Source organism: Colletotrichum aenigma, assembly GCF_013390185.1.
Source record: "Colletotrichum aenigma strain Cg56 chromosome Unknown KSG_Cg56_contig03, whole genome shotgun sequence".
Classification (NCBI taxonomy): domain Eukaryota; kingdom Fungi; phylum Ascomycota; class Sordariomycetes; order Glomerellales; family Glomerellaceae; genus Colletotrichum; species Colletotrichum aenigma.
Window position 1 is genome coordinate 2,020,518 of NW_023500909.1, and position 26,878 is coordinate 2,047,395.

General features: G+C 55.6%; 6 protein-coding genes across 6 annotated transcripts; 2 read left to right on the forward strand and 4 right to left on the reverse strand.

Annotated features, from left to right (window-relative positions):
* Positions 1-249: 249 nt before the first annotated feature.
* On the reverse strand, positions 250-4,016 carry CGCA056_v004520 (NAD(P) transhydrogenase; the record flags this gene model as incomplete). The annotated part of the gene is made up of 6 exons (XM_037319775.1): positions 250-281; positions 338-412; positions 470-1,993; positions 2,203-2,649; positions 2,703-3,839; positions 3,917-4,016. The coding sequence occupies 6 exons, from the start codon at positions 4,014-4,016 to the stop codon at positions 250-252; spliced, it is 3,315 nt and encodes a 1,104-aa protein (XP_037181657.1).
* Positions 4,017-5,781: 1,765 nt separating this feature from the next.
* On the reverse strand, positions 5,782-9,208 carry CGCA056_v004521 (putative transcriptional regulatory protein; the record flags this gene model as incomplete). Its single annotated transcript, XM_037319776.1, has 7 exons — positions 5,782-6,277; positions 6,342-6,592; positions 6,644-7,081; positions 7,132-7,433; positions 7,495-7,970; positions 8,046-8,164; positions 9,149-9,208. 7 exons carry the CDS (start codon positions 9,206-9,208, stop codon positions 5,782-5,784), a joined length of 2,142 nt encoding a protein of 713 aa, XP_037181658.1.
* A 1,236-nt stretch (positions 9,209-10,444) lies between these two features.
* On the forward strand, positions 10,445-14,640 carry pmd1-2 (Leptomycin B resistance protein pmd1; the record flags this gene model as incomplete). The annotated part of the gene is made up of 8 exons (XM_037319777.1): positions 10,445-10,555; positions 10,624-10,811; positions 10,858-11,514; positions 11,569-12,749; positions 12,800-12,975; positions 13,029-13,558; positions 13,607-13,910; positions 13,966-14,640. 8 exons carry the CDS (start codon positions 10,445-10,447, stop codon positions 14,638-14,640), a joined length of 3,822 nt encoding a protein of 1,273 aa, XP_037181659.1.
* A 920-nt stretch (positions 14,641-15,560) lies between these two features.
* CGCA056_v004523 (Heterokaryon incompatibility protein 6, OR allele) lies at positions 15,561-19,352 on the reverse strand (the record flags this gene model as incomplete). Its single annotated transcript, XM_037319778.1, has 1 exon — positions 15,561-19,352. One exon carries the CDS (start codon positions 19,350-19,352, stop codon positions 15,561-15,563), a length of 3,792 nt encoding a protein of 1,263 aa, XP_037181660.1.
* Positions 19,353-21,356: 2,004 nt separating this feature from the next.
* spg1 (Septum-promoting GTP-binding protein 1) lies at positions 21,357-22,364 on the reverse strand (the record flags this gene model as incomplete). Its single annotated transcript, XM_037319779.1, has 3 exons — positions 21,357-21,455; positions 21,505-21,579; positions 21,630-22,364. 3 exons carry the CDS (start codon positions 22,362-22,364, stop codon positions 21,357-21,359), a joined length of 909 nt encoding a protein of 302 aa, XP_037181661.1.
* A 3,670-nt stretch (positions 22,365-26,034) lies between these two features.
* On the forward strand, positions 26,035-26,667 carry CGCA056_v004525 (Glycine cleavage system H protein 2; the record flags this gene model as incomplete). The annotated part of the gene is made up of 2 exons (XM_037319780.1): positions 26,035-26,161; positions 26,270-26,667. 2 exons carry the CDS (start codon positions 26,035-26,037, stop codon positions 26,665-26,667), a joined length of 525 nt encoding a protein of 174 aa, XP_037181662.1.
* Positions 26,668-26,878: the final 211 nt, after the last annotated feature.

The window sequence follows — 26,878 nt, forward strand, 5'->3', positions numbered from 1 at the left end:
AACGAGAACCAAGGTGAATAGCAAGCCGGCTGGCTGCATTTTGCTTCGACACCAAAATGAACATATTGCATAGATTTCAACACTGCCGTCCCTCATCGTTATGTACAGCAAATCAACTAGATCAAACACACAAAGAAAAATATGAGAGAGCTCCTTGTAGATGCAATGCCTCTAATAAAGATGCTCCCCAAACTCAGGTATAGTATACCACCGAGGATCGACGTGCGCAAAGGAGATCTCTCTAAGATTCTATGCTCGGGCCTCGACAGCTGCTTTGATTGCTGTGCAAAACAACAGTCAGTATTTATCCTGGTCCGAATCGCACAGAATGACATACCGTCGCAAGTAACTTTAGCATCTCCAAACAACATGCGTGTTCCAGGCATGTAGAACATTGGATTGGGTACGTCGGCTATACCATGTCAGCATTCGCTTGCTCGATGTCAGAACTTCACATCAATGAGCTTACCGTATCCGCTAGCCATGCCTCGCTTCATCACGATGACTTGCTTACTCTTCCATGCCTGCAGCACGGGCATACCGGCAATAGGGCTACCAGGCTCCAAGGCGATGGGGTTGACGGTATCGTTGGCACCAATAACCAGCGTTACATCAGTGTCGTTGAAGTCATCATTGATCTCGTCCATCTCCAGGACGATATCGTAGGGCACGCTCGCCTCTGCGAGCAGGACGTTGCACTGACCGGGCATGCGGCCAGCCACCGGGTGAATGGCGAAGCGGACGTTGATGTTCTTTGCTCGCAGCATGCTCGTGATTTCGCTGATGGCGTACTGCGCCTTGGCCACAGCCATACCGTAGCCCACTACGATGATTACATTTTCGGCGTTGACGAGAGCTTCAGCCGTGTCTTCCACGTTTGTTTGCGTTATCGCTCCCTCTATCTTGTAGTCAGATTGCTGCGGTGCCGATATACCACCAAATAACACGTTTGTCAGCGATCGATTCATAGCCACGCACATAATGTACGATAGAATGGAACCAGATACGCCGATGAGAGCTCCTACTGTAGTTAGAAGCGGGTTATCCAGCATGAAGCCTTCTGCCACAAGGGCGAAGCCAGAGTACGCGTTCAGCACTGTGATAACAACAGGCATGTCTGCTCCTCCAATCGCAGCAGTCGTGGTATACCCTTTGATGAAAGAGAGGATCGTGTTTGCTGACAGAGCTGCGGCAGCAATCATGGGGGAGCCAGGTGCCATCGTCACGAAGGCACCCATGGTAGCAATGTTAGCTGTAAGCATGCCAGAGTTCAAGATGTGTCTTCCGGGTAGCATGAGCGGCTTTGAAGACATTCTGCCGGCCAGCTTGAGGAATGCGACAATGGATCCAGTGAAGGTAATGCCACCTATGAGGACTCCCAAGTAGCCAGTAACCATATGGAGCGTTGAAATGTCATCAATATGCGCCATGACACTTCCGATAGAAGTCAATACAGCTGCCAGACCAACCACGGAGTGGAGGGCGGCGACGGTCTGAGGAAGGTCCGTAGGGGTGATCCGCTTGCCGATAAGAAGACCGACAATACCTCCAAGAGCCGCCAGAGCACCAAACTGAGTTAGGACCTCAGGAGAGAAGCCAACAGCCAGAAGAGAGGCCAGCACACCGGAGCCAACTCCGAGCATGCCCAGCATGTTACCCATGCGAGCTGTGGACTGAGATGCCAAGCTGGAGAGGGAACTAATACAGAGGACAGAGCTGACAGCATAGCCAGCCTGAACTAAAAAAGTAGCCCCAGTGGCCGCTGCAGCAATATATCCTCCGCCGCACAAGGCCGCGGGGATGGCATAAAGCCATGGGTATTCCGGTGGGTCAGTCGGTCGCTTGAACATGTCCAACATTCGCTTCGTGATGACGAAACCGCCAGATACATTTACGAAGGCGAGGAGAACAGAGAGGGCGCCGAGAACTTGAGGGATCGTCTGAGGAACATAGCCACCACCTAGAATGAATAGGCCGCCAATTCCAACCATTCCTGGCACTTGTTAGTTCTGTCCAGTGATTCTTGCGATTTCAGGGAAGCTCTGGTGGCACCTGCGGACAGGTGCCGGATGGGTCTGTGCGCCTGGGGCCGGGGCGCACAGACCCTTCTCCAGCCCCTTGGCCCGCAGGGCACTTCAGATATCCCATCATCATCAAAATGATCGCCATCTTCGCGCCCGTTGCCGTGATAGAAACACTTACCAGAGATCGCGTTGGTAACGGACATTAATGGCGAATGGAGGCTTGGCATAACGCCCCACACGACACGATAGCCGATCAGTGAAGCGAGACTGAATGTCATGAAGAGAGGGCCCGTAACTGTCCCCAGTGCAAGCGCAGTTCCCATGCCAGCGGTGACGGTCGCAACTTCGCGGGAAGTCTTCTGGAACGGCGTTAATGCGACGACTTCAGCCTCAGCGGCAGCGGTAGGAGTCGGAGGCGGAGCTGGAGCTGGAGGAGGAGCCTTGCGAGGAGCTGGTGGGATGATGTCTCCGTTTTGAGTGACGATTGCTCCTCGGACGACCTCATCAGACAGGTCAATTCCGAACTGCTTCTCCTTGGGAGCTATGGACAGTAGAAACTTGGTGATGTTATTGGAGTACAGGGTTGAAGATTGCGTGGGCAGTCGCGAAGGCAAGTCGGTGTAACCTGGAAGAGTGTCAGTTAACCATTGTTAGACCAAGGGGCTTCGTAGAACTTACCAATGATCTTGACGTCCTTGTAAACATAGAGCTCTCCAGGCTTAGTCTTCTCGCAGTTTCCGCCTGCCTCAGCTGCCAAGTCGACGACGACAGAACCGGGCTTCATGATCTCTAGCATTGACTTCGTAATGAGCTTAGGCGCCGGCTTTCCAGGAATCAGGGCAGTGGTGATGATGATGTCGACCTCGCGGGCTTGTTCAGTGAACAACTTCATCTCGGCTTCGATGAACTCCTTGGACATCTCCTTGGCGTATCCGCCAGCTCCGGAGCCGTCTTCCTTGATGTCGACCTCGATGAACTCGGCGCCTAGCGACTGAACCTGCTCTCGAGCCGCGGGACGTGTATCGAAGCCTCGCACGATCGCGCCGAGTCTTCTAGCGGTTGCGATTGCGCTCAGTCCAGCAACACCAGCGCCGATGACAAGCACTTTGCAAGGAGGTACCTTGCCGGCGGCGGTAACCTGGCCGGTCAAGAAGCGACCAAAGTTGTTGGAAGCCTCAAGAACAGCCTTATATCCAGCAATGTTAGCCATAGAGCTAAGGGCGTCAAAGACCTGGGCACGGGAAATCCGGGGGATCTGGTCCATGGCAAAAGAGGTAGCCTTCTGCGCCGCGAGCTTCTCTACGAGTGGCTTGTTTTGCGCAGGCTGCAGAAGGGAGATGACGGTCTGCTTCTCTTTCATGAGCTCGATCTCGGCGGGAATTGGCCCGCGGACCTTGAGAACAATATCGGAGCCGGACCAGACTTTCTCGGCGCTGTCAACAAGCGTTGCGCCGGCGGTTTCGTAGGCGGCGTCCGGGAAGTCGGCCGCGGCTCCGGCGCCTTGCTCTACAAGGACTCTGGAGAAGCCCTTTTTGAGCAGCAGAGCTACATTCTGGGGTGTTAACGCGACGCGACGCTCATTGGGATAAATCTCCTTGGGAACGCCAACGGCAAGGTTAGCGTACGGGACAGACGGGGGCTCCACGACGGTGGAGTAGGGCGCGGTGGTGACAGGTCCGGAGACTACAGAAGCATGGCGAACGAGCTGCAGAGGCCTCGAGACGGCCGGGACGAGGGCCGTCGTCTGGCGAGCTCGCGCATGTGTGCAATTCCACTTGCGCTGGCCTTCAAAGGCCAGTGTAGCCGGTGCGACTTCTGATGCGGGGTAATCAGCATCGAGCAGGAAGCAATTGAGTTCGCTCGTTGTCTAGTGCCGGGGGAAGCTGGCTTACCTCGACCGACCGGCCAAGAGCGAGGGACGAGCCGCCCGGAAGCGCGGGATGAGCAGAGGTTGGTGGCCAGAACTGGCCGCAAGACGGATAGGTTCACCATCGTTGCGAGTAGGCTTCGAGCATCCAGGCTAGCGAGGCCGGGGCGACGAGGCGATCAGGCGGCGCGGGTTCTCATCTGTCGTCGTCACTGCCGATTGAACGACAGACTGGACAGACGGCGCAGGGCACGTATTGGTGTCTATACGAATGTGGAGCTGCTAGAGTGTTGTAGAAAGGGAAAAGAGAAGACACGAAGAGCAAGAAGAGAAAGAAAAGTTTAGGGTTGGGATTGACTTTGCGCCCGAGGAAGAAACAGACAACGGGCTTGTACCGTGTCACGTTATTCTCCCGCGTCTCGTCCATGCCCCTCCTCCGCCCTCATCGCCTCTTTGGCCTCCCGAGTCCTCCTCCTGGCTTCTCCGCGCATCCGGATCCTTGTTCACTCCCGTTCCCGCTTCCATTGTGCCCCCCCAGGCGGGAGCGCAGAATCGGCCAAGTGTGTCGCAGATGTCGCAGGACGAGCTCCAAGCTCCTCCAATCACTGTTTGAGTCTGATGCTTGGGGTAGCCGCCAAGGTGGCCACCCCGCTCGAAGCTCTGGTCGCTCTGATTCACAGCCACATGGGTGAAATAACCGGATTCAAGAAGACGCGGGTGCGGATCTTCCGCGAGGGTAACCGTAGACGAGCAGTTGGAGGTAGAGAGGGAGATGGTGTGCGCGTGCGGCTGTTCGCGTGTGGTACGTATGAGCTTCAGGGGGTGATGGTGTGAGCTGCTGGAGGAAATGGCCTGCTGCATGCCTCCGCGCAGGGAAGAAGTTACCTCGATTGCGCCCTGGACCCGCTCACCCGCTTCTCCAGTGCGGGGGTGGGGCCGTGGATACCAAACACGGCGCTAAAACATGGCAGCACGGCTCTTTTCCCCGCTATCCAAGCATCTGATAAGCCGTCGATAAGCCTGATAAAGCTCTCCTCGAGCACCGCCATCAGCCAGTTTACATTGTACGCATACCAGAGTATTCGTCTCAAGCCAATGCGACGGGAGACGGAGTCATGGGTCATTATGCCGCACGGGCTGCGACATAGAATCCCTGGCCTCATCTTGACCCGTGTTTGCTGCCGTGATGCGGAGAAGCTGCAGCCCTGTATCCGTGGGTATCCGCATCTTCCGTGCTCCCTACCCGTGATCCAAATTCAGTTGTCCCAAATCTCTTCATATTTCTGGAACACACCTAGCGTAGGGTTGATAAATGGACTCAGATATCAAAAGCAAACTTTGCAGGTTGACTTCAGCAGAGCGCCTGGACAGTAGCTCGTACTTGTCAAGGTGTCGTCTCGACTCCAATTTAGGCAGCCTGATGACGACTTTCGTCACACGTGTAATGCATGCAGCTGCGCACAGAAAAGGAAGACTTGCGTCGGCTAGCTCGGGCTTTTGCTCGTTGAAGACGGCCGGTTGCAAGATGCGGCAGGAGGGCAGCCAATGGAACTGCGACATCTGAGTTGGAAAAGCAGAGATACGTTCTTCAGCTGGGTTGATGCAGATTTAGTGTCAACCCTCTCAATCTCATACTGCAGCAGTGATTCACACAAGTACTTTTTACTTTCACCACACTAGTGTCGGATGATGTCTTCCTGCGGCCGTCTTAGTCATGGTGAGAGGCGATGCTTTCTTCGTACCGAAAGCTCTCAAGCTCCATCATCTACCCTTCTACTTCCCTGATCTAATACATGATATTTTGCCTTCCGCGCCTTTGGGCGTTAGCATCCCTTATGTCATTTTTTCTTCTCGCATACCGCGACACACCATGACCCCTTCAGCAAATTTTCACTGCAAAAACGACGTGTCGTCTTCCACAAGACCCATCATCTGCTGGTTACTGTAAAACCAATCCTCCAGCTGCGACGCGTTGCCCATCCACATCATCTGGTTGAGCGGGCCCGGCCCGGCGGGGTTCATACCGTCCTCCAGCGACCCCATCTGCTCCGGGTTCCCATCTTCGCCCGTTTGCTGCCGATCGGCGCCACCGCCAGTCAGCCCCGCCGGCGGGAACCCGAGCGCCGTGAGATACTTGTCCATCTCCTGGCTAGCCTGCGCCTGCTCCGACTGTTGCGAGTCCTTCCGCATCTCGACGTACCGGAACGCCACGTTGTACAGCACGTGGAACAGCCGGTAGAGCCTGGCTGACGCTTCAGTGAACTCCTTGGCGGCCTGTATCGATGTCACGAACGCTTGCAGGTGGGCGAGGTCCGCTGCGTCGTTGGTCTCCATGACTTGACAGAAAATCACAATGAACGGGACAAACGGAGCGAAGAGAATTGTCCTATGCGACTTGTCAGCAACCTGCTTGTTCGCGTGATTGTAATCATGCAATCAGTGACACTTACCAGTTCATGTACATGGGGAAAAGATAATAGCCGTCTTTTGCCATGATTTTCATACAGTCCTGGTGTCTTTGCAAAGTCGCCCTTGCTGCATCGATGCACTCGGTGCTGAATGTCGTCGGGGAACCGGGAGGCGATGGCACGGCTCGGTAGATGATGGTCAACAACGACAACCTCAGAACCTCATCTGAGACATTGAAAAAGTCCATGGTGTTTTCACCGACGGCCTCAATCGCTGCTTGGAGATATTGCGCCTGGTCAAACTGGTCAGTACTGAGACATGCAGACCCGTGTTGTGCACTTACGTGAGTCTCTTGCGTGCGCTCCGTCACGCGCTGCAACTCCGCAGCCAAACCCCGAGCGCGACCTTCACGGACGGAAGCTGGTTGTAAGATTGCCTCAGGACTGTACAACTGCTCATACGTCTTCCCCTGGATGCTGGAGACGATGACCCACAAGCAGAAGTAGCTCATGAGCGCCCCGTGGATCTTGCTTGAACTTGACGGGTATGGGACGGTGACGTCGTAGTCCTGGATGTTCGACGGCCTGCCCAGACGGAGCGACAGACTCTTGTCTACAAAGTACACGGACCAGAACAGGAAGATCTTGTAGTCCTCGTCGTCCTTGTTGCTACTCCTTACAGAAGCTATTCTGTGGTATCCCAGACTTTGACACAGCTGAGCCGCGGCACAGTTGAGTGTCCATGCAAGGGACGGTTTTGCTACCTCAACAGCATGGTACGCCTGTAACTGGTAAGCCATTGAGCTGTGCAGCAGAGTTCGTTTCAACTCACCCCGAAGAGCAGAGCCACGATCATGTCCATGGTTGCTGGTAGGTGCAGGGGAAGATTGGCGAGGGCGGTCTCTAGGTTATCACGACAGATGGCGCTCATCTTTGTGTACTCTTCCTTTTGTTGGTCCGTGATCTTCCCTGTCATGATCATATCCAGGTAGAGACTCTCCAGTCCTGCATTGACGATGATAAACTCGGCTTCATTAAATTCAGTCGGGGCAAAGAAGACCTTGAGAGTAAGATCTACAAAGTGATCTGGGTGCAGAAAGTTGTTGACCCATTGAACGCCAAGCACTCGTTGAGCTATTGTGCAAGGTGGCAAGTTAGTGATGCAGCAGAACAAGACCGGGCAATCAAGTCATACCTTTTGCATCGCGGATGACACTGACTGCAGATTGTACCGGAGGCATTTCCCATTCACTCAAGGCCGGCCGTGGAACAGGCCTGGCATGAGCATACGTCAGTTCATGAGAGGCAGACTGCTGCTTCAGCCCCTCGACGAGCGAGTGGAGGGCGTCGAGGGTTTCCCGCATCTCGAGAACTGATGCGCTGTCACCGACAGTTTTGCGAAGGAACTCGTGAGCAAATATGGACTGGGCCGTCATTGATGATTCGCCCTCGAGCATGGGCCCAGTCGGCACGGTGTTGACATGGCTGGCAGGGGTCGATGTCGAGGTGGCAGCGGGTTGCGAGGGCAGCGCGCCAGACTTGGCAGCGGCGGCGGGAGCGGACGAAGCCGAGGCCGCAGCTGTCCCGACTGTGGGGAGTTGCAGCTTGAGGTCTTCAAGAAGACGTACGACGCCGTCCAGGCGGCGGTCAATAAGATCAATCTTCTTTTCGCTTGAAGGTGGGGTGAGTTTGTTAGAGACAAGTTTTTTTTTTTTTTTTCACGATGCGATGAGATGGGACACATACTATTGAGGGGTGATGAGAATGCGAGTTCTCTTCTCCTTTGGCTTCAAGCCCGAGGTGTTCTTACACTCGATGCCGGCGTGTTGGCAGTGGGCGCAGGGGGTCTCTCTATCGCAACGAATCTGGGGATTCACAACGTCAGCTCACAGCGTCCAATGAATGGCTGCGAGTGACATGACACAATATTATGGCTACACTAGTGTAAAGGGAACAAGGGTTGAGGTTGCTAGGGGGCCATCTGCGTACCTTACGAGCACGGCAAGCGTCACACTACATATTGGATTAGTTGGATGAACTCAAATCAAGGGACCATGGTTTTTCAAAAACTTGCCGCTCGTTTGATCGGGAGAGAAGAAGGGTTTGAACCGGGGCCTGTTGCTCCGGCGCCTGCACCAGACGATTCGGCCTCCATGATGGCCGGCGGGATGTGGGTGTGGTTCTGTCAGGTGTGGAAAAGGCTAAGATGGAAGGGGTCACAGTCTTCTAGAAGCCGGCGGGGCGGATGACAGATGGGCAGAGGATCCGAGCCCGGAACAGTGACTCAACGACCGAAAGGTGGGGACCCAGACAGGTTCGGGGGCGGGTGACGTCGGGCTCCGAGCAGGTTGAAAGAGCGGGCGTTGGGGGTCGGAACTCAGGGAGTAAGTTCGGGAGGGAGGATGCCGTCCGGAGGCGTTCTTTGAGCTCTTCTTAGAAACGAATGCGGAGCGCGCGGGGCCCGCAACCGAAGCACTATGGGTCGAGGCCGCCGGGTGCTCGGCGGGATGCCGGTGGCTGTATCTCTTGGAGCTAAGGTAGCTAGGCTCTGGCAAAGAGGCTGTGGCTGAGGCTCAGGCTTAGGGCAAGCACATGGAGATTCGTATCTGCAGTTATAAAAGGATGAGCAGCTGTTGCATAAGAAAGGGACCCGGGACATGGCTCATATGAATGGTTCGTGTGCGAGCAGTACAAGGCGGACATGGATTTTTCTTAGAGATTAAGCTTCAATGCCCCCTGGGGACTGGCAGCATTCAGGGGACACGCACAGCCAACCGTCCAGGGCAGACCCAAGCCGCCAGCCTCGGACTGGCCGCTGTAGAAAAGCCATCCTGAAGAGGAATACTTACCCAGAGCACGGGCCTGTTCAGTTCTAGTAGCGACTTTACAGAGACGTGATTCGTCGACATAGGGGCAGTACAGCTGTAGATCCCGCTTTTGCAGTGGTTCTAGCGCATCTTCGGGCTTATCCCACCGGTTGCTCCCAGGGTCACCCCACCGGTACTGACAAATGGCGGGCTATGTTCCTCTGAATAGCGACCAGTTCATCGAGATATCCCGCGGGCATTATGGCTAAACTTAGCTCGTCCAAGCTTGAGACTTTGTCCAAAACCCCAGGACTCCCGCCGCTGTCGAGGCCGTTGGGTCGGCTGTTGCATCAATTCCTCTTCATGTCTTCTTTTGCTGATGGGTGAGTGTGATGACAACAGTCACCACTTTCAAGACGAGATGGCATATCATACCCTCAAGTGTGAGTTGTGTCACAATGTCTTCAGCCATGCTTCGTTTGCCTGGGCGGGCTGAGTATGGATACGGACGGCTTCGAGGCAGCTTGGCTGCATGCCTGCAACCTGTCAAGTAGTTGAGAGGTCGTGGTTGGGAGCGACACAAACGGAGTCGGTGCGGCGTCTCACACGTGTCGTTTGAGCGACAGTGTCGTCGCGTCTCAGAAAACGCACCAGCTGGCATGCTACCGCACGATGGAAGAGTCATCGGCGTGACCACGCGTTCGGCCGTTTGGATGGACGAATGCTGACAAAATCCGGGGACGCGACGAACCCTTTAAGCTGGCCGAGCCTCCTGAAAGTCCGTAGAATCGGAACCCGCGAACACCGTCGTCCGACGCTGTGGGATGCCGGAGTTGGCCCCTTCGGCCCCCGCTGTCAACCCGCCAAGCGGTTCCGGGCCAATCAGATAACCTTATCTTTTCCGGCTCTTGGCGGGCCCCCCTCTTCCTGGTCCGCGGAACGCCGTCCACGAGTGTAATGGGGGTTTCTATGATGAAGCTGGCGACATTGACTCCTGTAATTCGGACAAACGCAGCGCAAATTCTTTGGAATCCCGACAAGGAAGGCGCACGGCGAAAGGTGGCCGCGTCTTTTCGTGAAAGCCTCCGAAATTTCGTCAACCAAGTCATGACGTGCTGCAAGATATAAGCTCTTCGTCCGTTGTTTTCCAGCCAAAAGCGCATCATCATCACCACCCAAACACTGTGAAGCTCGTCCCTTGCCTCCCACTTCCCAAAAGGCGCCAGAGCTTCATCACCCAACCACAATTTCACCACGAAAAACGAAAAAGAAACCCGATTACGAAAATACGATAATCCTCAACTACAGTTTGCGACCCCGGATCGAAACCCCGAAATAATGGGGGCCGAAGCCGAGAAAAGGGAAACCGTCCCGGCGGAGGACTTCGCCGCGGAGAGCTCCCCGGCCGACGCTGTCAAAGAGGAGGGTGGCGCCTTCAAGGCCTATTTGGTAAGAGCTCATCAAGCGCCTTCCATCTGCTCGATTTGCCTGCCGTATCTTGCGCTGATTCTTCAAAGAGGATCTTTTCATACGGAGGAACGTTTGAGAGGATCCTTCAAGCCGTTGCTTTGATATGTGCAGTGGGATCTGGTGCGGGAATCGCCCTCCAGAACTTGATTTTTGGCAGCTTCGTCACGACCATCCAGGACTTCACCACTGGAAAGTCCACTCCGGACCACTTCCGCGGCGAGGTCTCCAAGCTCGCGTACGTACACCACTCGGTATTTTGAATTCGGAGCTAACTCCGCCAGTCTCTACTTCGTCTACCTGGGAATCGCCAGATTCGCACTTGCGTACGGCTACATTTCGCTGACGACATTCTCCGCCTACCGCATCACGAGGAACCTTCGACACAAGTACCTCCACGCCGCCCTCCGACAAGAGGTAGCATTCTACGACTTCGGCACCGGGGGTTCCATCGCGACCCAGGCCATCTCCAACGGACGACTGATCCAGGCGGGAATCGCTGAGAAGCTCGCCCTGACCTTCCAGGGACTTGCTGTCTTTGTTACCGCCTTCATCATCTCCTTCATCACGCAATGGAAACTCACGCTCATCGTCGTCGGCATTGCGCCTCTCATTCTCGTCGTTATGGGCGTTGCCTCAACCTTCGAGGCTGCCCTTGAAACCAAGATCCTCGATACCTACGCCCAGGCAGGTTCCTTCTCCGAAGGTATCCTCGCCAGTGCCCGAACCGTTCATGCATTTGAAATCAGGTCAAGACTGGTTCAGAAATTCGATAAGTTTCTGCAAGACGCCCATAATCTCGGAAACAAGAAGTCGCCCCTTTTCGGTATCCTGTTTTCCTTCGAGTACTTCGTCATTTACGCCGGCTTCGCCCTTGCCTTCTGGCAGGGCATCCACATGATGAACCGTGGTGAGATTACCGAGTCTGGAGATATCTTCACGTAAGTGTAATTCCTGTTCCCTCGATTCCGTGCCGAGGAACTAACGTCTATCAGCGTTCTTCTTTCCGTTGTCATTGGTACTACTGCTCTGACCATGTTGACCCCGTACATCATCGAGTTCACCCGCGCCGCTTCCGCCGCAGCTCAGTTGTTCAAGCTCATCGACCGGCCTTCAGAAATCGATCCGTTCGAAAAGTCGGGTGAGCAGCCAACTGACACTGTTGGAGTCGTCGACCTGGAGAACATCACCTTTTCGTACCCGACCAGACCTGGCGCTACTGTGCTGGACAACTTCTCTCTGCATATCCCCGCGGGCAAGGTCACCGCTCTTGTGGGCTCCAGCGGTTCCGGAAAGAGTACCATCATTGGCTTGATTGAGCGCTGGTACAACCCCAAGGCTGGCACCATCAAGCTTGACGGCAAACCCATCGATCGTCTCAACCTCAACTGGCTTCGTAAGAATGTCCGTCTCGTCCAACAGGAACCCATTCTGTTCCAGGGCACAGTCTTCGACAACATTGCCAATGGATTGGTCGGAACCCAGTGGGAGAATGCCCCGCGGGAGGAGCAAATGCAGCGTGTGCAAGAGGCCGCCAAGATTGCCTTTGCGCACGACTTTGTCTCACAGCTTCCAGAGGGTTATGACACCCTGATTGGTGAGCGCGGTGGTCTCCTTTCAGGTGGACAGAAGCAGCGTGTGGCCATCGCCCGTAGCATCATCTCGCAGCCCAAGGTTCTCCTGCTGGACGAGGCTACCAGTGCTCTCGACCCGCACGCGGAGGGCGTCGTTCAACAGGCTCTCGACAAGGCCTCTGAAGGTCGCACCACAATCACCATCGCGCACAAACTGGCAACGATTCGCAAGGCAGACAACATCGTCGTGATGAACAAGGGCAAGATTGTCGAGCAGGGAACCCACGAGGGACTTCTCAAGCAGGACGGCGCTTACACCCGTCTCGTTAGAGCCCAAAACTTGTCTGTTTCGGAAGAGGGATCTATCACCGAGACTGAGGGAGATGACGACGATTCTGCCCCGAAAGAGAACATCGAGATGACCAAGACTATGAGTAGGTACCGGACTGCAGACCAGACCCGCATGGAGCTCCAAAAGGAGCGTGACAACTACGACCATCACAAGCAGCAGGGCCTCATCAGTGTGGTTATCAGAATGGTTCGCGAGACCCCGGAGTTGAACTGGGCTTACTTTGGCACCTTGGTTGCCGTTGTTGTAGCTGGTAAGTGCCTTGAAGATGCATCCTCCGTGACACTTGCTGACAGTATGCAGCTGGTGCATTCCCTGGTCAATCTTTAATCATCGCCAACCTCGTCGACGTCTTTACTCTGACAGGCTCAGAAATGATCTCCAAAGGCAACTTCTATTCTCTGATGTTCTTCGTTCTTGCTCTCGGTGTCTTTGTCTGCTACTTCGCCATGGGCTGGACGACCAACACAATTGCACAGGTAAATTTGGCCCCTAATCTGATACTCGAAGTGCCTGATCTAACGCGTCATAGGGCCTCAATCACAAGCTCCGTAAGCAGGCTCTCAACGATTTCCTCCGACAAGACCTCCAATTCTTCGACCGCAGAGAGAACAACACCGGTGCTTTGGCCAGCAAGCTTGAATCCAACCCGCAGTCCATCTTGGAGCTCATGGGTTTCAACATTGGCCTCATCTTGATCTCGACCCTCAACGTTGTGGCTTGCAGTATCCTGGCCATTGCCACTACCTGGAAGCTTGGTCTGGTTGTTGTGCTCGCCGGTCTCCCGCCCTTGGTGAGCTCGGGATATATCAAGGTCCGCCTGGACTCCAAGCTCGACAACAGCACGTCGAAGCGCTACTCTGCCAGCGCTGCCATCGCCTCGGAGTCGGTGACCGCTATCAGGACTGTCTCGTCTTTGGCTATCGAGGAGTCTGTTCTGAAAAGATACACGGACGAGCTCGACCACGCAGTCAGGGCTTCAACGGCGCCGCTCTTCACCATGACCGTTGCCTTTGGTCTTACCCAATGCATCGAGTACTTTTTCATGGCTCTTGGCTTCTGGTACGTCCCTAGCCCCTTCTCATTCTAGTCCATACTAACACACCGCAGGTACGGCTGCCGACTGTTGTCTTTCAACGAGATTAGCATGTACCAGTTCTTCGTCGCCTTCATGGGAACATTCTTCTCCGGCCAGGCCGCCGCTCAACTCTTCCAGTACTCTAGCAGCATGACCAAGGGTATCAACGCCGCAAACTACCTCTTCTGGCTCCACGATCTCCAGCCCACCATCCAAGAGACGCCCGACAACCACGACAAGGCCCCCAAGTCGGGCACCTCTCTCGACTTTGACCACCTGAAGTTCTCCTACCCCCTGCGTCCCGAAGCCCACGTCCTGCGCGGCGTCGACCTGGAGGTAAGCCATTCTAGTCCTCAACAAATTGATCGACGTCACTGACACATCATCACAGATCAAGAAGGGCCAATTCGTCGCTCTAGTAGGCGCCTCCGGCTGCGGAAAGAGCACCATGATCGCCATGCTCGAGCGCTTCTACGACCCGACAACCGGCACGATCCGCATCGACGGCGACGCCGCCCTCTCCGATCTCAACCCGCGCCTCTACCGCCAGCTCGTCGCCCTCGTCCAGCAGGAGCCGACCCTCTTCCAGGGCAGCATCCGCGAGAACATCGCCCTGGGCATCGACTCCGACTCTCTCACCGACGTGCCCGACGCGCAGATCGAGCAGGCCTGCCGCGCGGCCAACGCCTGGGACTTTGTCTCGTCCCTCCCCGAAGGCCTCGGCACCCCCTGCGGAAGCAGCGGCATGCAGCTGTCCGGCGGCCAGAGGCAGCGCATCGCGATCGCGAGAGCTCTGATCCGCAACCCGAGGATCCTGCTGCTCGACGAGGCGACGAGCGCGCTGGACACGGAGTCGGAGAAGATTGTGCAGCGGGCGCTCAACGAGGCGGCGCGCGACGGCGAGAGGATCACGATCGCTGTCGCCCATCGTCTATCCACAGTCAAGGACGCGGACATCATCTGCGTGTTTTACGGGGGCAGGATCGTGGAGAAGGGGACGCACGTGCAGCTGGTTGCCAAGGGTGGCATGTACAAGCAAATGTGCGAGGCGCAGAATCTCGAGTAGAGGGACACTGAGGATTCTTTTGTCATTAGGAGTTGAGCAAATGGCTCCTCCTTGGGTTTTTCGGCATGGCGTTGGGAGACATTACCCTGTACAACGTACGCATCAACTGCACACAACTCGGCCATCATAGAACTGTAGAGTAGATCTTAATGTTTATCCACTTCAAGATAACAACGAATTGTTGATGGTCCTGTCTATACTGATTTTCCTGTGTCTGCGCGGCTATATTTCCTGTGTTCTTTAAATACCCCTACCATATTGAAGACGATAGTAGCGACGACGGCGATAACGACGGCGATAACGACGACGACGACGGTGACAACGACAATAATAATAATAATAACGATAACGACAGCGACGATAGAAGCGACGACGACGACGGTGAGGTAGAGTGTAGCCGTATGAAAAGTAGTCGCTCTACCACAGGAAAAATAGGCGGCCTTTTGTTGTGGCCATACATACACATAAGACGCCTAATTGGGCGGTAGACTTCAATCCTAATCCCTCAGAGTCAGGACCTCTTTATCATGAGAATACTTATATGAGATTAGACCACGATTCCCCAAAGCTATGGACGCATCACTCACTAGGCCTCACCTATCAAACACGGATATCTCGCAGAATGTGAAATATCGAAATATTGCTACTAGACTTTATAATATGCCGGGATGATCAATGAAAACCGGATAACTATCGCCAGATCCTCTCGTCCAGGTGATCAAATAGCAACACAGAAGCCACCTCCAGGTCTCCTAGCAACCCAGAGAGGAAAAAAATACAATACAAAATACATTTATATTATACTGGTGATATGTTATATGATCTTTCTTCTGTCTGAGGACCTGCACATTCTAACACTGGCTTTCAATGACACTCACACACATCCGCCGACGATTCATGGTCGGCTGGGCACAATGTTCTCAGAATATTACAAACTCCTCCACCAAACGCTCTTCATCCTGAAACAACGCATACGGTTCCAGCCCATACAAGTAACAATCATTCGACATCACCCACCCCTCGCCCTCCTCCCGCCGACGCAGCACAAACGGTTGATCTGCCCCGGGGAAAAACACGACATGATCACCCACGCGGGCCCGAGGACCAGCAAGCCCCATGGACCCGTCTTCCGTAATGAAAAACCGGCGGCCGTAGCAGGAAAGCTCCATCTGCTTAGCAAACTCGCGGAGCTCATACTCAACTTCAGTGGCAGTCGTATCTTCTTCTTCGTCCCCTTTCCCGACACCTAGCCACCACAGGTAGAACTCGCGGTCCCGCAACATCATAGCCGGATCCGCCTGCTCGAGTATCCCCATGCCGCAATGGCGGTACCACTCGGCGAACCCAAAGTCGATGCTGTGCAGCTCATCACCATGGCTGGCCGCCAGAGTGGCCGCAAACGCCCGCGTCACTGACGGGGCATCCGTCGTCTTCTTCCACTCGGAAATCAGCGCCGCTGCGAGGGCCTCCCACTCTCGCATGACCCTGGCAAATGCGTCTGTTCCGGGAGTGTCGGCTGTGTCTGCAGGCAGCTCGGGCCCCAGGGATCGTATCGTGTCGACTCGCTTTCCTCTAAGCAAACGCGCGCCGTCGTCTCGGAAGGACATCCCGGGGAGAATCTTTTGCGTCAGCTCGCTTGCGGGGACACTGGAAGAAGTCCCGTCCACCACTCGATAGTCCAAGTCTTGCGGGATTCCGTAGGGAGGGTGCCACGAGTGTAGGGGAAGCGTGCCCGCCGTCGTCGTATCTGTAATGTCGGGGACCCAAGACGGCAGGGACTTCGTCCGCGCTCCAACGCCGAAACACCTCAACACGCGTAGATCTCCCGTCAGCCGGATCACGGCTTCCGTAAACTGGCGGAATATCTGCTCCACTGGCATATCATAGTCCACCGTGACGAAGCCGGGCTCGAACAACCCCAAAATACCGTATACCCTGTCCTCGACTTCGCTCGTCTGACAGACGCGGCTGTACCGCATGATGCTCACGGGGTCACTGCCGTACTTCAACAAGCGCAGCCTCCAGATGTGACTGTCCGCGTCGAACCCCGAAATGGGATGGTCCGGGGGATTGTCCGGGAAACTCAGCCTGCTCGACAGCCCGTTGGCGCCGCCGGAGATATCGGAGCGGCCGCAGCCCAGGTCCATCCACGGCGCCGCGTCCTCCCCGCACATGACGACGGCCTTGCGGCTCAGCGCGACCTCCTGTATGACCCAGGTGCGGAAGAACCACGGGCGCGTGATGAGGGCGAGCCACGCGCGGCGCAGACGGGGCGTCGGTTTCGCAACGTTGGGCCAGGACTTCTTTGCTAACTTGTCCTTGAGGTGCTCGAACACGAGATGGGAGTCGTCGGCGGCTTCGCCCAGCCAGACTACGACCTGGCGCGCGGACTTGTAGATGTCTCCCATGATCATGACCTGCTGGTTGCGTTCGCCATGGGTCGACTGGTCGATGCAGAGGGCGTCGACCCAGAGAGTTCGGGCTTCGCTGCTGTCACGGAGGTGTACCAGCGCCGAGTGGAGATTTGTAGTGATCGGGACGGTGTATTCTTCGATGAGGATATGGTCACTGGGGCCGGCATCTCCCCAGACGTATGACAGAGCTTCGTAGTCTGGCTGGTAGGTGATATCGCTCTGTACCAGACGACCACTCAAGGGCGCTGCGCGGCTGCTTGAGGGGAGTAACTCCAAGAGGCGGAACGAGCTTTTGCTAGGTAAAGGGGTATACTCAAGTATACTATTAGTGGCATTGAAATGTGCAGTTGTTGTTGGCGGTCCACGCTTCAACTGCAACATTACATCAGGGGACTCTTGTCGAGCCTCGACGAGTTGTTGCAACCGCAAGTCCCACGCCCGTCTTTGTTTGATTATGGCGTCTTTTTGACGAGTTATGAGCTCCCCATAAGAAGGCAGTGACCAGCCGTCATCGCCATGAAGCTTGCATTCCACCATCTTGACCACATGCAGCCGCTCACCGATGTTCTTCAGGGAATGATATTGACCCTGCCGCATCGCCGTTGACGCATCCAACTCCAGACCAGGACACCCAGGATCAGCGCCAGCTTCAAGAAGCATCCGCATAGCCCTGATATTATCCCTGACAATCGCAAGATGCAGCCAGCTCGTCGGCATCGGCTCGTCCTTCTCGTCGCGCCGCAGCCTGGCGCTGAACACCCAGTCAACGTGCGGACCGGGATACTCGGAGACCAGATACTGGATAGTGTCCAGGTACGCATGCCCGCTGCTGATCAACCGAACGGCCGTCTTGCCCCAGCTCTCCGGATCCGAGGCGAGCTGCGGCCCGTACTCGCCGACACACCAGCGCAAGAGTTCCAGCTGCTGTCTCGACAGCGCATTCTTCTGCATCGCGGCGGGATCCAGGACGGCGCCGTGCGATATGAGGAGTCGCGCCATCTCGAGGCTGGCAACGTCGGCGGGCACCGTTTGCGGGTGGATGCCGCGCCGGAGGAGACGTTTCGCGAAGTCGAGCTGGTTTCTGCGGGCACAGTAGGCGATCATCTCCTGGTAGTCGGACTCTTCAAGGCTTTCCGCGCATGCTAGGAGGCCTTCCATGAAGGCCAGGAGTCTTTCCGCGCCCCCGTAGCGCCCTGATGCGATGGCTACCTCTAAAGGGGTTTTGTCTTTATCCGTCGCCCGGTTGCCAAAGACGCAACGCCGGCGGGTTCGCGGGCTTTCGCCATGTTCCATGAGAAGCTTCGCGATTGGAAGCTGGCTTGTAGCGGCGGCGGCATGTAGGGCAGAACCAAACGAGTCTCCCTCCCCCTGGCCTCCGTCCACCATTCTAGGGCCTGCCACATTGGTAGCGACACCAAAGCCGAGTAGCCTCTCAACGAATTCGAATACGCCCTTATAGCAGGCAATGTGCAGCAACATAACAAGTCCTGGGTCGTCCTTGGTGTACGAGAGTCCTGCCTGCAAGAGGTGAAGTATGATGTCGCCCCAGGTGTCTTTGAGATTTAGCGCCCACATCGGTCTGTCGTAGCTCACCCCAGGCGGCCAGCCAACCGAAGTCATGTCGACGATGCGTTGCGGCGATATCAAGGCGTCAAGCGTGACCTGAAGAAGATTGACTTTGGTCTCCGGCTTGACCTGCTGAGGCCCCTCAAACCCGTCCTCGGCATTGCCTAGTTGTACGGGGGTGGACCGGTGATGCTCGGTCGAAAGTTCCGCTCCAGCGGCCACCAGAAAACGGAAGAGTTCCCCATACCCCAGTATGCAAGCATAGAACAAAGCCGTATTTCCATCCTCATCCAAGCAAGTGACCGAAGCTCCGTGTTTGATCAAGAGCTCCACAATGGCCATGAGCTCAGGACTCGACTCCCTAGGCGACTGGCCGAGCAACCCAGGCTCGACCTTGACCGCTTTGATCGCGACCTGCAGGACATCATTCTCCTGCGCAAACAGGACATTCGTGTAGTCCTGCTCTACCAGTATGCGTGCAAGGTGATAGTCCGGTTTCAACCCCTTTGAGAGACATTTCCGTACGGCCTCGACGTGGTACCGCTTAAACACCGGCGACTGCCGATACAGTACAAAGAACTCGTCGGATTTCAGCTGCTCGAGAGGAGTGAATCCCTGCGGGTCGTCGTGTGTGTTTTTCTTGCTGCACAGGCTCACGAGCCATTCTCCTGCCGCCGCGATGACTTCCTCCGTCGGGATGGCATCGTCTTGGTCGGGTTGCGGGTGTTCCATCGGCGCCGTGATCAACGTCGCTGGGCTGAAATAGAATGCAGAAACGTTGACTGATGTTTTCTCCTAGGATTCTCGCAAGATCAAGAACTATGAAAAGGACAAGTCATTTTCTGGGTAATAGAGAGAGTGTGTGGCATCAGAACTTCAGTCTGCTGCCTGGCAGATGCCGTGGCGGTGCACAGCACCTCGAAAGGATCGAGGTGCGTGGTACCATAAGGTCAGCACGCTACGCAATGGCGAAACCGGACAAAGTCTACGGCTGAAGCTTGAGGTTGCTAAAATAGTCGCGCGCCTCCTGAGGATGCAAGAAGCAGAAAGGAACAGCTTGTCGTTAGTGTAGAACGCTGACAGTATGCTTGTCGGTTCGGCTCTGTGACGGAGAGCGGATGTGGCTGATGGGGGTGCCGTGATTGCCGATCGGTGTGGGCACCCCGCGATCGCGCCCCCGGGCATCTCGCCGGCCTGACTTTCGGATTCCCAACCGGGCGCTGAGGTCGACGCCGGCAAGAGTCGCGAACAATGCAAAAGCTAGTCAAATGAGTGGCCGATTTCAGGAATGAAATTACGCAACGCCAAACCACGTCCCGGTAAGTTGAGCGTCAGGGCTCACAGGCCAAGGCTCCTTGGGACAGATGAAAACGAGGTTGTCCTGAAATACCTTAGTCAAATGCCCACTGACAGTCAAAGGAAGACGCGTTGTCGATGGCGAGGCAGAGCTGAAGGTAGTTACCACCTTCTTCCAATCTCGCACACGCCCGTCAAATTCATCCACGTTTCCTCCAACCCGACCGACGCCAATTCCGAGAATCTCGTTCGATGCATGTCATTTGGGCAATGGGCAAATGAGCATTGACATGGACAACCCGGCACTCACCAAATAACACCCTCAACTAACTCCTGTCGGTTAGCATGCACATCTCAGGGAAATTGACACCAACGGGAAGGCATTTTCTCTCTCAACGGCATGTGGATTGTCCGATCTCAGCCTGCGTCGTCTACTTTGACGGCAGGCTTCACAAAAAATATTACACGGTCGCCCCCTACGGACCAAGGTTCCAAAGCCGTCTACTCCTTCAGCCTCTGCAAAGTCAGAGACGTGTTTTTTTCAGAGAGGGAAAGAAAAAAAAGTGGGCGAAGTAAAAAACACGCAAGGTGAATTACTTGTTACATGGTGGTCTCTTCTTTCCTGCTTGTATCGTCTTCTCCATCATCTTCAGGGAGACCCCGGAAAAACAACAACTGGGTTGGCCATATCAGGTTGGTGGTGATCTGAGTCCAAAAAAGCGACAGAAAAAGGAAAATGTGTCAAAAGCAAGTTTTACTGCACCACTTCTTCTCTGGTGCAGTGTGCAACGGCCGTTACGCCCAAGAACGAGACGGGCACTCCCTTCCAGCCTCGTTTCCATCTTCGTCCCCTCGTGCTGAGAAGAGTTCGAAAAGAATTAACTGAGTGGAGGGAGCCCCGCCAGACCATGATCCTAAAATGCATCTTATCCCGCCTTCAACCAGGCCCGCCGTTCCCTACCAATCTTTGAGAAGAAGAGCTGAACAGCTGTGTGCAACGCCAATCGCGATCAGGAGGGGAATGTGTAATGTGTGGTGTGTGAGTGTGATGGTGTGCGCGTTGATCAAACTGGTGACACTGAAAACGCTGCGATGATGCCTTTACGGCGAGTTTTGTTACAAATGAAAAAAGTGAGTGATTCGGGTCGATAGTCGAATTATGCCCGGATAAATGAGCTCGTGGCGCTCTATGCAATCTGAAAGTCTCAAAGTCGGGGCTGCGCGGTCGCCAGGTTCTTAACGGCCCGCCTTATGCCTAACGAGGAGGCTCCAGTAGTTCAGCCGATGAAGAACAGCACGTTTTTGAAGGTCGTAAAGTACGTAATGGGTCATGATCCATTATAAGTATGCGACAGTCGAGTTGAACAGAGGTACGTGATCGAACGTAGTCGAGGGCATCGCACCAGAGCCAGGACAACTGGCTGGCGCGGTCGGCTGAAATCAGCAGGACTGATACAGGAGCAACGGCTCTCCTACGTTCTCGATTTCGGGGATGGTGCACTTGAGGTCGAAGGCCTTGGAAAGGACAATCTTGAAGATCTGCAACGAGTCAGCTTTGATTGTCTGGCGGGTTGTCTGGTGGTGTCACCTTCTGCACATTGATACTATGGCTCGTGCTGGAAAAGATCAACGCCGCGCGCATCGCCTTTGCGAACCGACGAGCCTATGGTGTGTCAGTTACACGAAGAGCCCGAGAAGGCGAATATGACATACCTGGTTGGAGATCTCTTCTTGGTCTTCCCTCGGGAAGTTCACAAAATGGTCGTACTTGGTGCCCACTAGGATTGGGATGGCCGTCTTGTTGAAGCCTCGGCCTTGGCGATACCACTCCTTGATGCTGTTGAGGGTGCTCTTCCGTGTGAGGTCGAACATGAAGAGGATGGCGACCGCGTCATTGCATACGAGGGGCAGCATGTTGACGAACTCGCGCTGACCGCCCAAATCCCAGATGGAGAAGGTGATTTCGGTATTCCGAATGGAGATTGTCTTCTCCATAAAGTTGACGCCCAGTGTTTGGATATAGTCCTCGTCCCAGCTTCCCTCCACGTACTTGACCATCAAACTCGTCTTGCCGATTTGCGCATCTCCCACCATGCCGACCTTGATAACGACGTGATTGCGACCGTTGCTCGCCGCAGCCTCGGCGCCGGCGCTGCTTCGTGACGCATGGTCGGCGTAGCCCTGTTGTGCGCCGTTGCCCGAGAGGCCAGATGCCGGTCTTGAGATGGGAGGAGCGTTCATGGGCAGCGGCGGGGTGTTGTACCGGTCGGCGTGCTCATCGGCCCGTGGTGATTGTGGTGGGAGGCCATGGTCGATGGATTGGGCTGATTGATGGCGCTGCTTCTCTGTGTACTCGTATCCGTTGGACTGGACGACCTGAGGAGAGCCGTCAAGACCGCCGAGGGTATCGTCGGGATGAGGCGGGGCGGGGGTGTATTCGTGCTCCATGTTGTCGACGGCGTCGTGGAACTGGGCCGGTGACCCCGCGGACAGTGTTGAGGAATCCAGCGTGGAGGATCGCGGGGGAGGCGGGGATAGAGAGGCTCCGTCTCGGGCGAAGGGTGAAGACAGGTGAGGTGTTTCGTCGCGGTTGGCCGTCTAGCGTGTCGAGGACAGCTGGTCGTCGGCACGAGGCTCTGTCGGGGAGCGAAGGAGAGACCGGGGTGGTAGGCGGCAGGTTTCAGTTTAGGCCCGACGATGGCTTCATGGGCACAGCCAAGTGCAGTGAGGCAGCGACAGATCGTCTCTGAGCGCCTGACTCGAATTTCAGGTCTGCAAAGCGGTAGCCGTCAGTGATTAAAGTTGGCGACGAAAAAACACGCAAGTCTTGGAAGTGAATGGCGGCGTGAGAGGAAAGGGAACGAGAGAGTGTCAGGCGAAGATGTCTCACCTAACCTCTCCACACAGAACAGAGGCAGAGGAGGAGGAGTCGAGGAGGGACAGGAGAGTGAGGTAGGTAGTGTGTGGTGCAGTGGACGGTACGGAGCGGTACGGTACCTCTGGAGTCGAGACGGTGCAGTGGCAGACAGAAACAAGAGACGGGATTGGGCGAGGGAGGTGAACCAGGGGCTGCCCACCACAAGCTGGAGTCGAGTCGAGTCGAGCCGAGCAATAGGAAGACGGGCTTGTATTGGACCAAGCAACGTACCGGCGTGAGAAAGGGTGTGGTGGCAGTTGACGAGCGGGAAGCCGGGCTGGACCAGGTTTGCTGGACTTCAGAACCCTCCTTGTTTGGATCCAATAGTCGGGTCAGGCCCGAGAGATGAGGACAAGCCAAAGCAGGGCAGGGCACAAGGCGAAAGACCAAGGAAGGAAGATGAGCAGCAACGTGCAAGCCTGGTGAGGTTAGGTTAGTTGTGTAGGCAGGGCGGCGAGAACAAGGTAGTGACGGACGGGACGGGATGCTGATGAGATGCGGCGGTGCAAGGCAAGGCGGTGCGCTGCGTGGGTGGTGGATGGAAACAGACCTCTGAAGGCTGAAGGAACCAGCAGTCACGGTCCAAGGAATGTACCGAGACGGACGGGTCAGGGCAATGGAAACGGGGGGAAAGGATGGAGATGGCGATGGAGACGGATGGGATTAGCGGAGCCCAGCAGCAGCACGACGCATTTGTGTTGTGCGCGATGCAATGTGGATGAGCATTGAGATGGGGGACGGGGACGGGGATGCGATGCGATGTTCGTGTTATTCTCGACACCTGGGTGCTGACCGGGTGTTTGTGCTACGGTGCCTTGTGCTTACCGGCCAGCGTGCTGTGACCACTAATGAATCTGGATTATTAGCGGGTGGCCTGGCGGGATTTAGCAGACACGCCAACGCAACGCAGGAAACGCGGGCAGCAGCGCAGGGAAGCGATTAAGGCAGGACCCCCTCCCCAGCACGCGGCGCTTATGGCAGATCGAGGGAGGTGCGACAGGGGGCACGGCGAGGAAACAGCCAGTCAGAGCCCAAGGATGCGCGCTGGGGAGGGGGGACCGGCCAGAGGAGGGGGGGCGGCACTGGCGAGTGGTGCACCGGTGATGACGCCAAAACCTCACAGTCCGGCCCAGTTTGTGTGGGGAAAACGCGCAGGACGCGTTCACAATGTTTTATGTCTTCTTTTTTCAGCAGCCCCACGCACATAAACCACAACCACCTGCTTATGCCATGGAATTGGCACCCAGGCACCCAGGCACTACTGTGTATTCCGTGCTTTAAGTTGTTAACGTCAAGGTCCAGAGGTATCCGTAGGTTGTGGACAGTGGACGATGGACCACGGCCCAGGCGGCATTTATGACGGGCGGATTCACACTAGCCGCTTGTGCTCTATTTTCCACCACGGCCATGGTTCATCGGGCTTCGTCAGCCAGGCCACGCCTGTTCCTGGTCTCCTGACTCCTGAGTGAGCCTCCCTGTCTCTGAGGTTCTGGCAGCAATTCAGGCAAAAAGCTGAACGAGGCCCGGCCTAGAGTCCACCCTTCGCTGTGGGACTCGACAAGGACGCTGGCGAGCCAAAAGACCCGACGGCGACGGGTACGGGCAGAGACGGTACAGACGGTGTAAGTCATCGTAGGGCACTGAGACAAGACGTTCGACGGACCAACCTAGACTTGCGGACCAAAACGAAACAGCCTCTGGGGCGGTGAGTCGCTGGCCGCTACCATGCGATTAGCTAATTAGCCTACCCCCTCCAAAACTGCCAATGCAGGAACGGAAGAGACAATCGATCGATCTTGGAGTTCCTTTCTCCAACCAAACACCAATGAGCACAGAACAAGTCGATTGTTGTTATTGTTGATGTTGATGTTGCCGTCGCCATTCGCAGTCGTGCGTTTGAAATGCGTGACATTGGACCCTACCTCCCACTTGCAGCTGGTTGTCCGGTAAAAGCTGCAACCCCAATGTCAACAGCCAAAGTCAACAAAGGGGAATGCCAACTGAGCCCAGAGCACGCGACATGGGACGATGCACGGGGTCAAGGGTAGTCAGCAGTCAGCCAGCCAAGCAGGGCCTCTGACGCCAGACCGCATTTCTAGAAGGTGTCTCTCGTATCAATCAATCAGGCAAAGAACCAGAACAGAACCGATTCCGATTGCAAACCTTAGGGTTGAGCTAAGAATGAAGAGGTGACCAAAAGAAATAAAAAAATATTTGCCTTGCAATCTCCTGGTTTGCAAAATGGGCAATTCATGCAAACGGCATGACGCCGTCAAATAGCACCCGCTGTGTCCTGCAGAGAAGGCCCCCGTAGACGGTGGGTTTGTTTGCGACGTGTTCCTGGCCCGCTCCGTCCAAGCCATTGGGTTGTGCCCGGCTCGACCGCGGGGGTCCCTCTTACTAAGCAAAGCCGTTGCCTACCTACCTTACCTTATGTAAGATGGTCACTGGTTCTCTGCAATGAGCTGTTGAAATGTGCCAGCGTTAGACGCAATGACAATCGCAACAGTCACATCGTTGGCTTGACAATGATCATTGACACGAATGGAGGCAGTCGAGGTTGGGAACTACAGCAACAACCGCACATAGAACGATGGAGCATTGTCAACGATACCGAGGATGGGAAGAACAATACCGGGAACTGGGTAATGACGATGCAAAACGCACAAAGAGCTAGGAAGCCGGAGAGAAAGTGATATATATATATATACAATCGCGACGAACTGCAGAATGGAATACCTTGAATGTGCTTGCCAACGGAATTATTCGAGGGGCAAAGCGGGTTGCCAACCTCAGTCGAACAATTGACTTCCTCTCGCCCATTGCCCATTGCCCGATAATGACTAAAGACAGCGCGCTTCTTTGTCTGATTGGCCGATCAAATGCTTCAGACATGGCGCGGCTGCTGCTGCCATGAGGCGACGGATCAAGACCCGAGCGCTCGGTGGGCAGCTCCGAATACTCGTCGAGAGTGGATTAAATAAGCAGCCATGATTGGCTGGAAGCCCATTCAGAGCGGATACACACCGATAAGCAACCCCCCCGAACCCGCTCTCTTCCCAAAGCTCTAATTATCTACTGCCGGTCCTGCTGGTCACCCTTCTGACCTCATTATCTCAGTCCCTCGCGAAGACCAAACTCCTCACTCAACCCACGGATTTCCTCCTCGACAAACCACACCACCCTTCACAAACAGCAACAATGGCCTCAATGGCTCGCAGCATGAGGGCAATCCGCCCCTCCGCCCTCTCCCAGATCACCAAGGCCGCTGCTCCCCGCGCTGCCTTCGCTCGCCCAACCGTCCGCTCCTTCTCCACAACCCCCATTAGTGAGTCTCCCGCCGCGCACATTGCTCCTCCACGGCCGGATATCTCTTCGCGAAGCATTCCGCACTACACCAGCACACCATACTGACCTCCGGATCCTCTTCCGCCAGGCTTAATACGCAAGTACACCAAGGACCACGAGTGGGTCGACCTCAACGCCGACAAGAAGACGGGCGTCGTCGGCATTTCCGAGTACGCCGCCGAGCAGCTGGGCGACGTCGTCTACGTCGAGCTCCCCGAGGAGGGCGCCACCGTCGCCCAGGGCGATGCCATCGGCGCCGTCGAGTCCGTCAAGAGCGCCGCCGACATCAACGCCCCCATCACCTGCAAGGTCACCCAGGTCAACACCGGTCTCGAGGAGAAGCCCAGCACCATCAACAAGGTCCCCGAGGACGACTCCCATGGCGGCGGCTGGATCGCAAAGATCGAGGTCGACGAGGCGGGCGTCAAGGAGATCGAGGCCCTCATGGACACTGAGGAGTACAAGGCTTTCACCGCCGACCACTAGAGAGCCCCCGGGTTTGCGATAACGAAAGAAAGAAAGACAAAAAAGGGCAAAAAGAGCAAACGGGTGCGGGAACGTAACCGGTAGTGTGGCCGGCAGCAGTTCAACCTGACATATGGTCTGCAAAGGGTGAGGGAAGGGGTCGTCGGGTCGTATCATACACCGATACCGGGCGCGAATATTGTTTTTATCATCATCATAGGGGTTACGATTT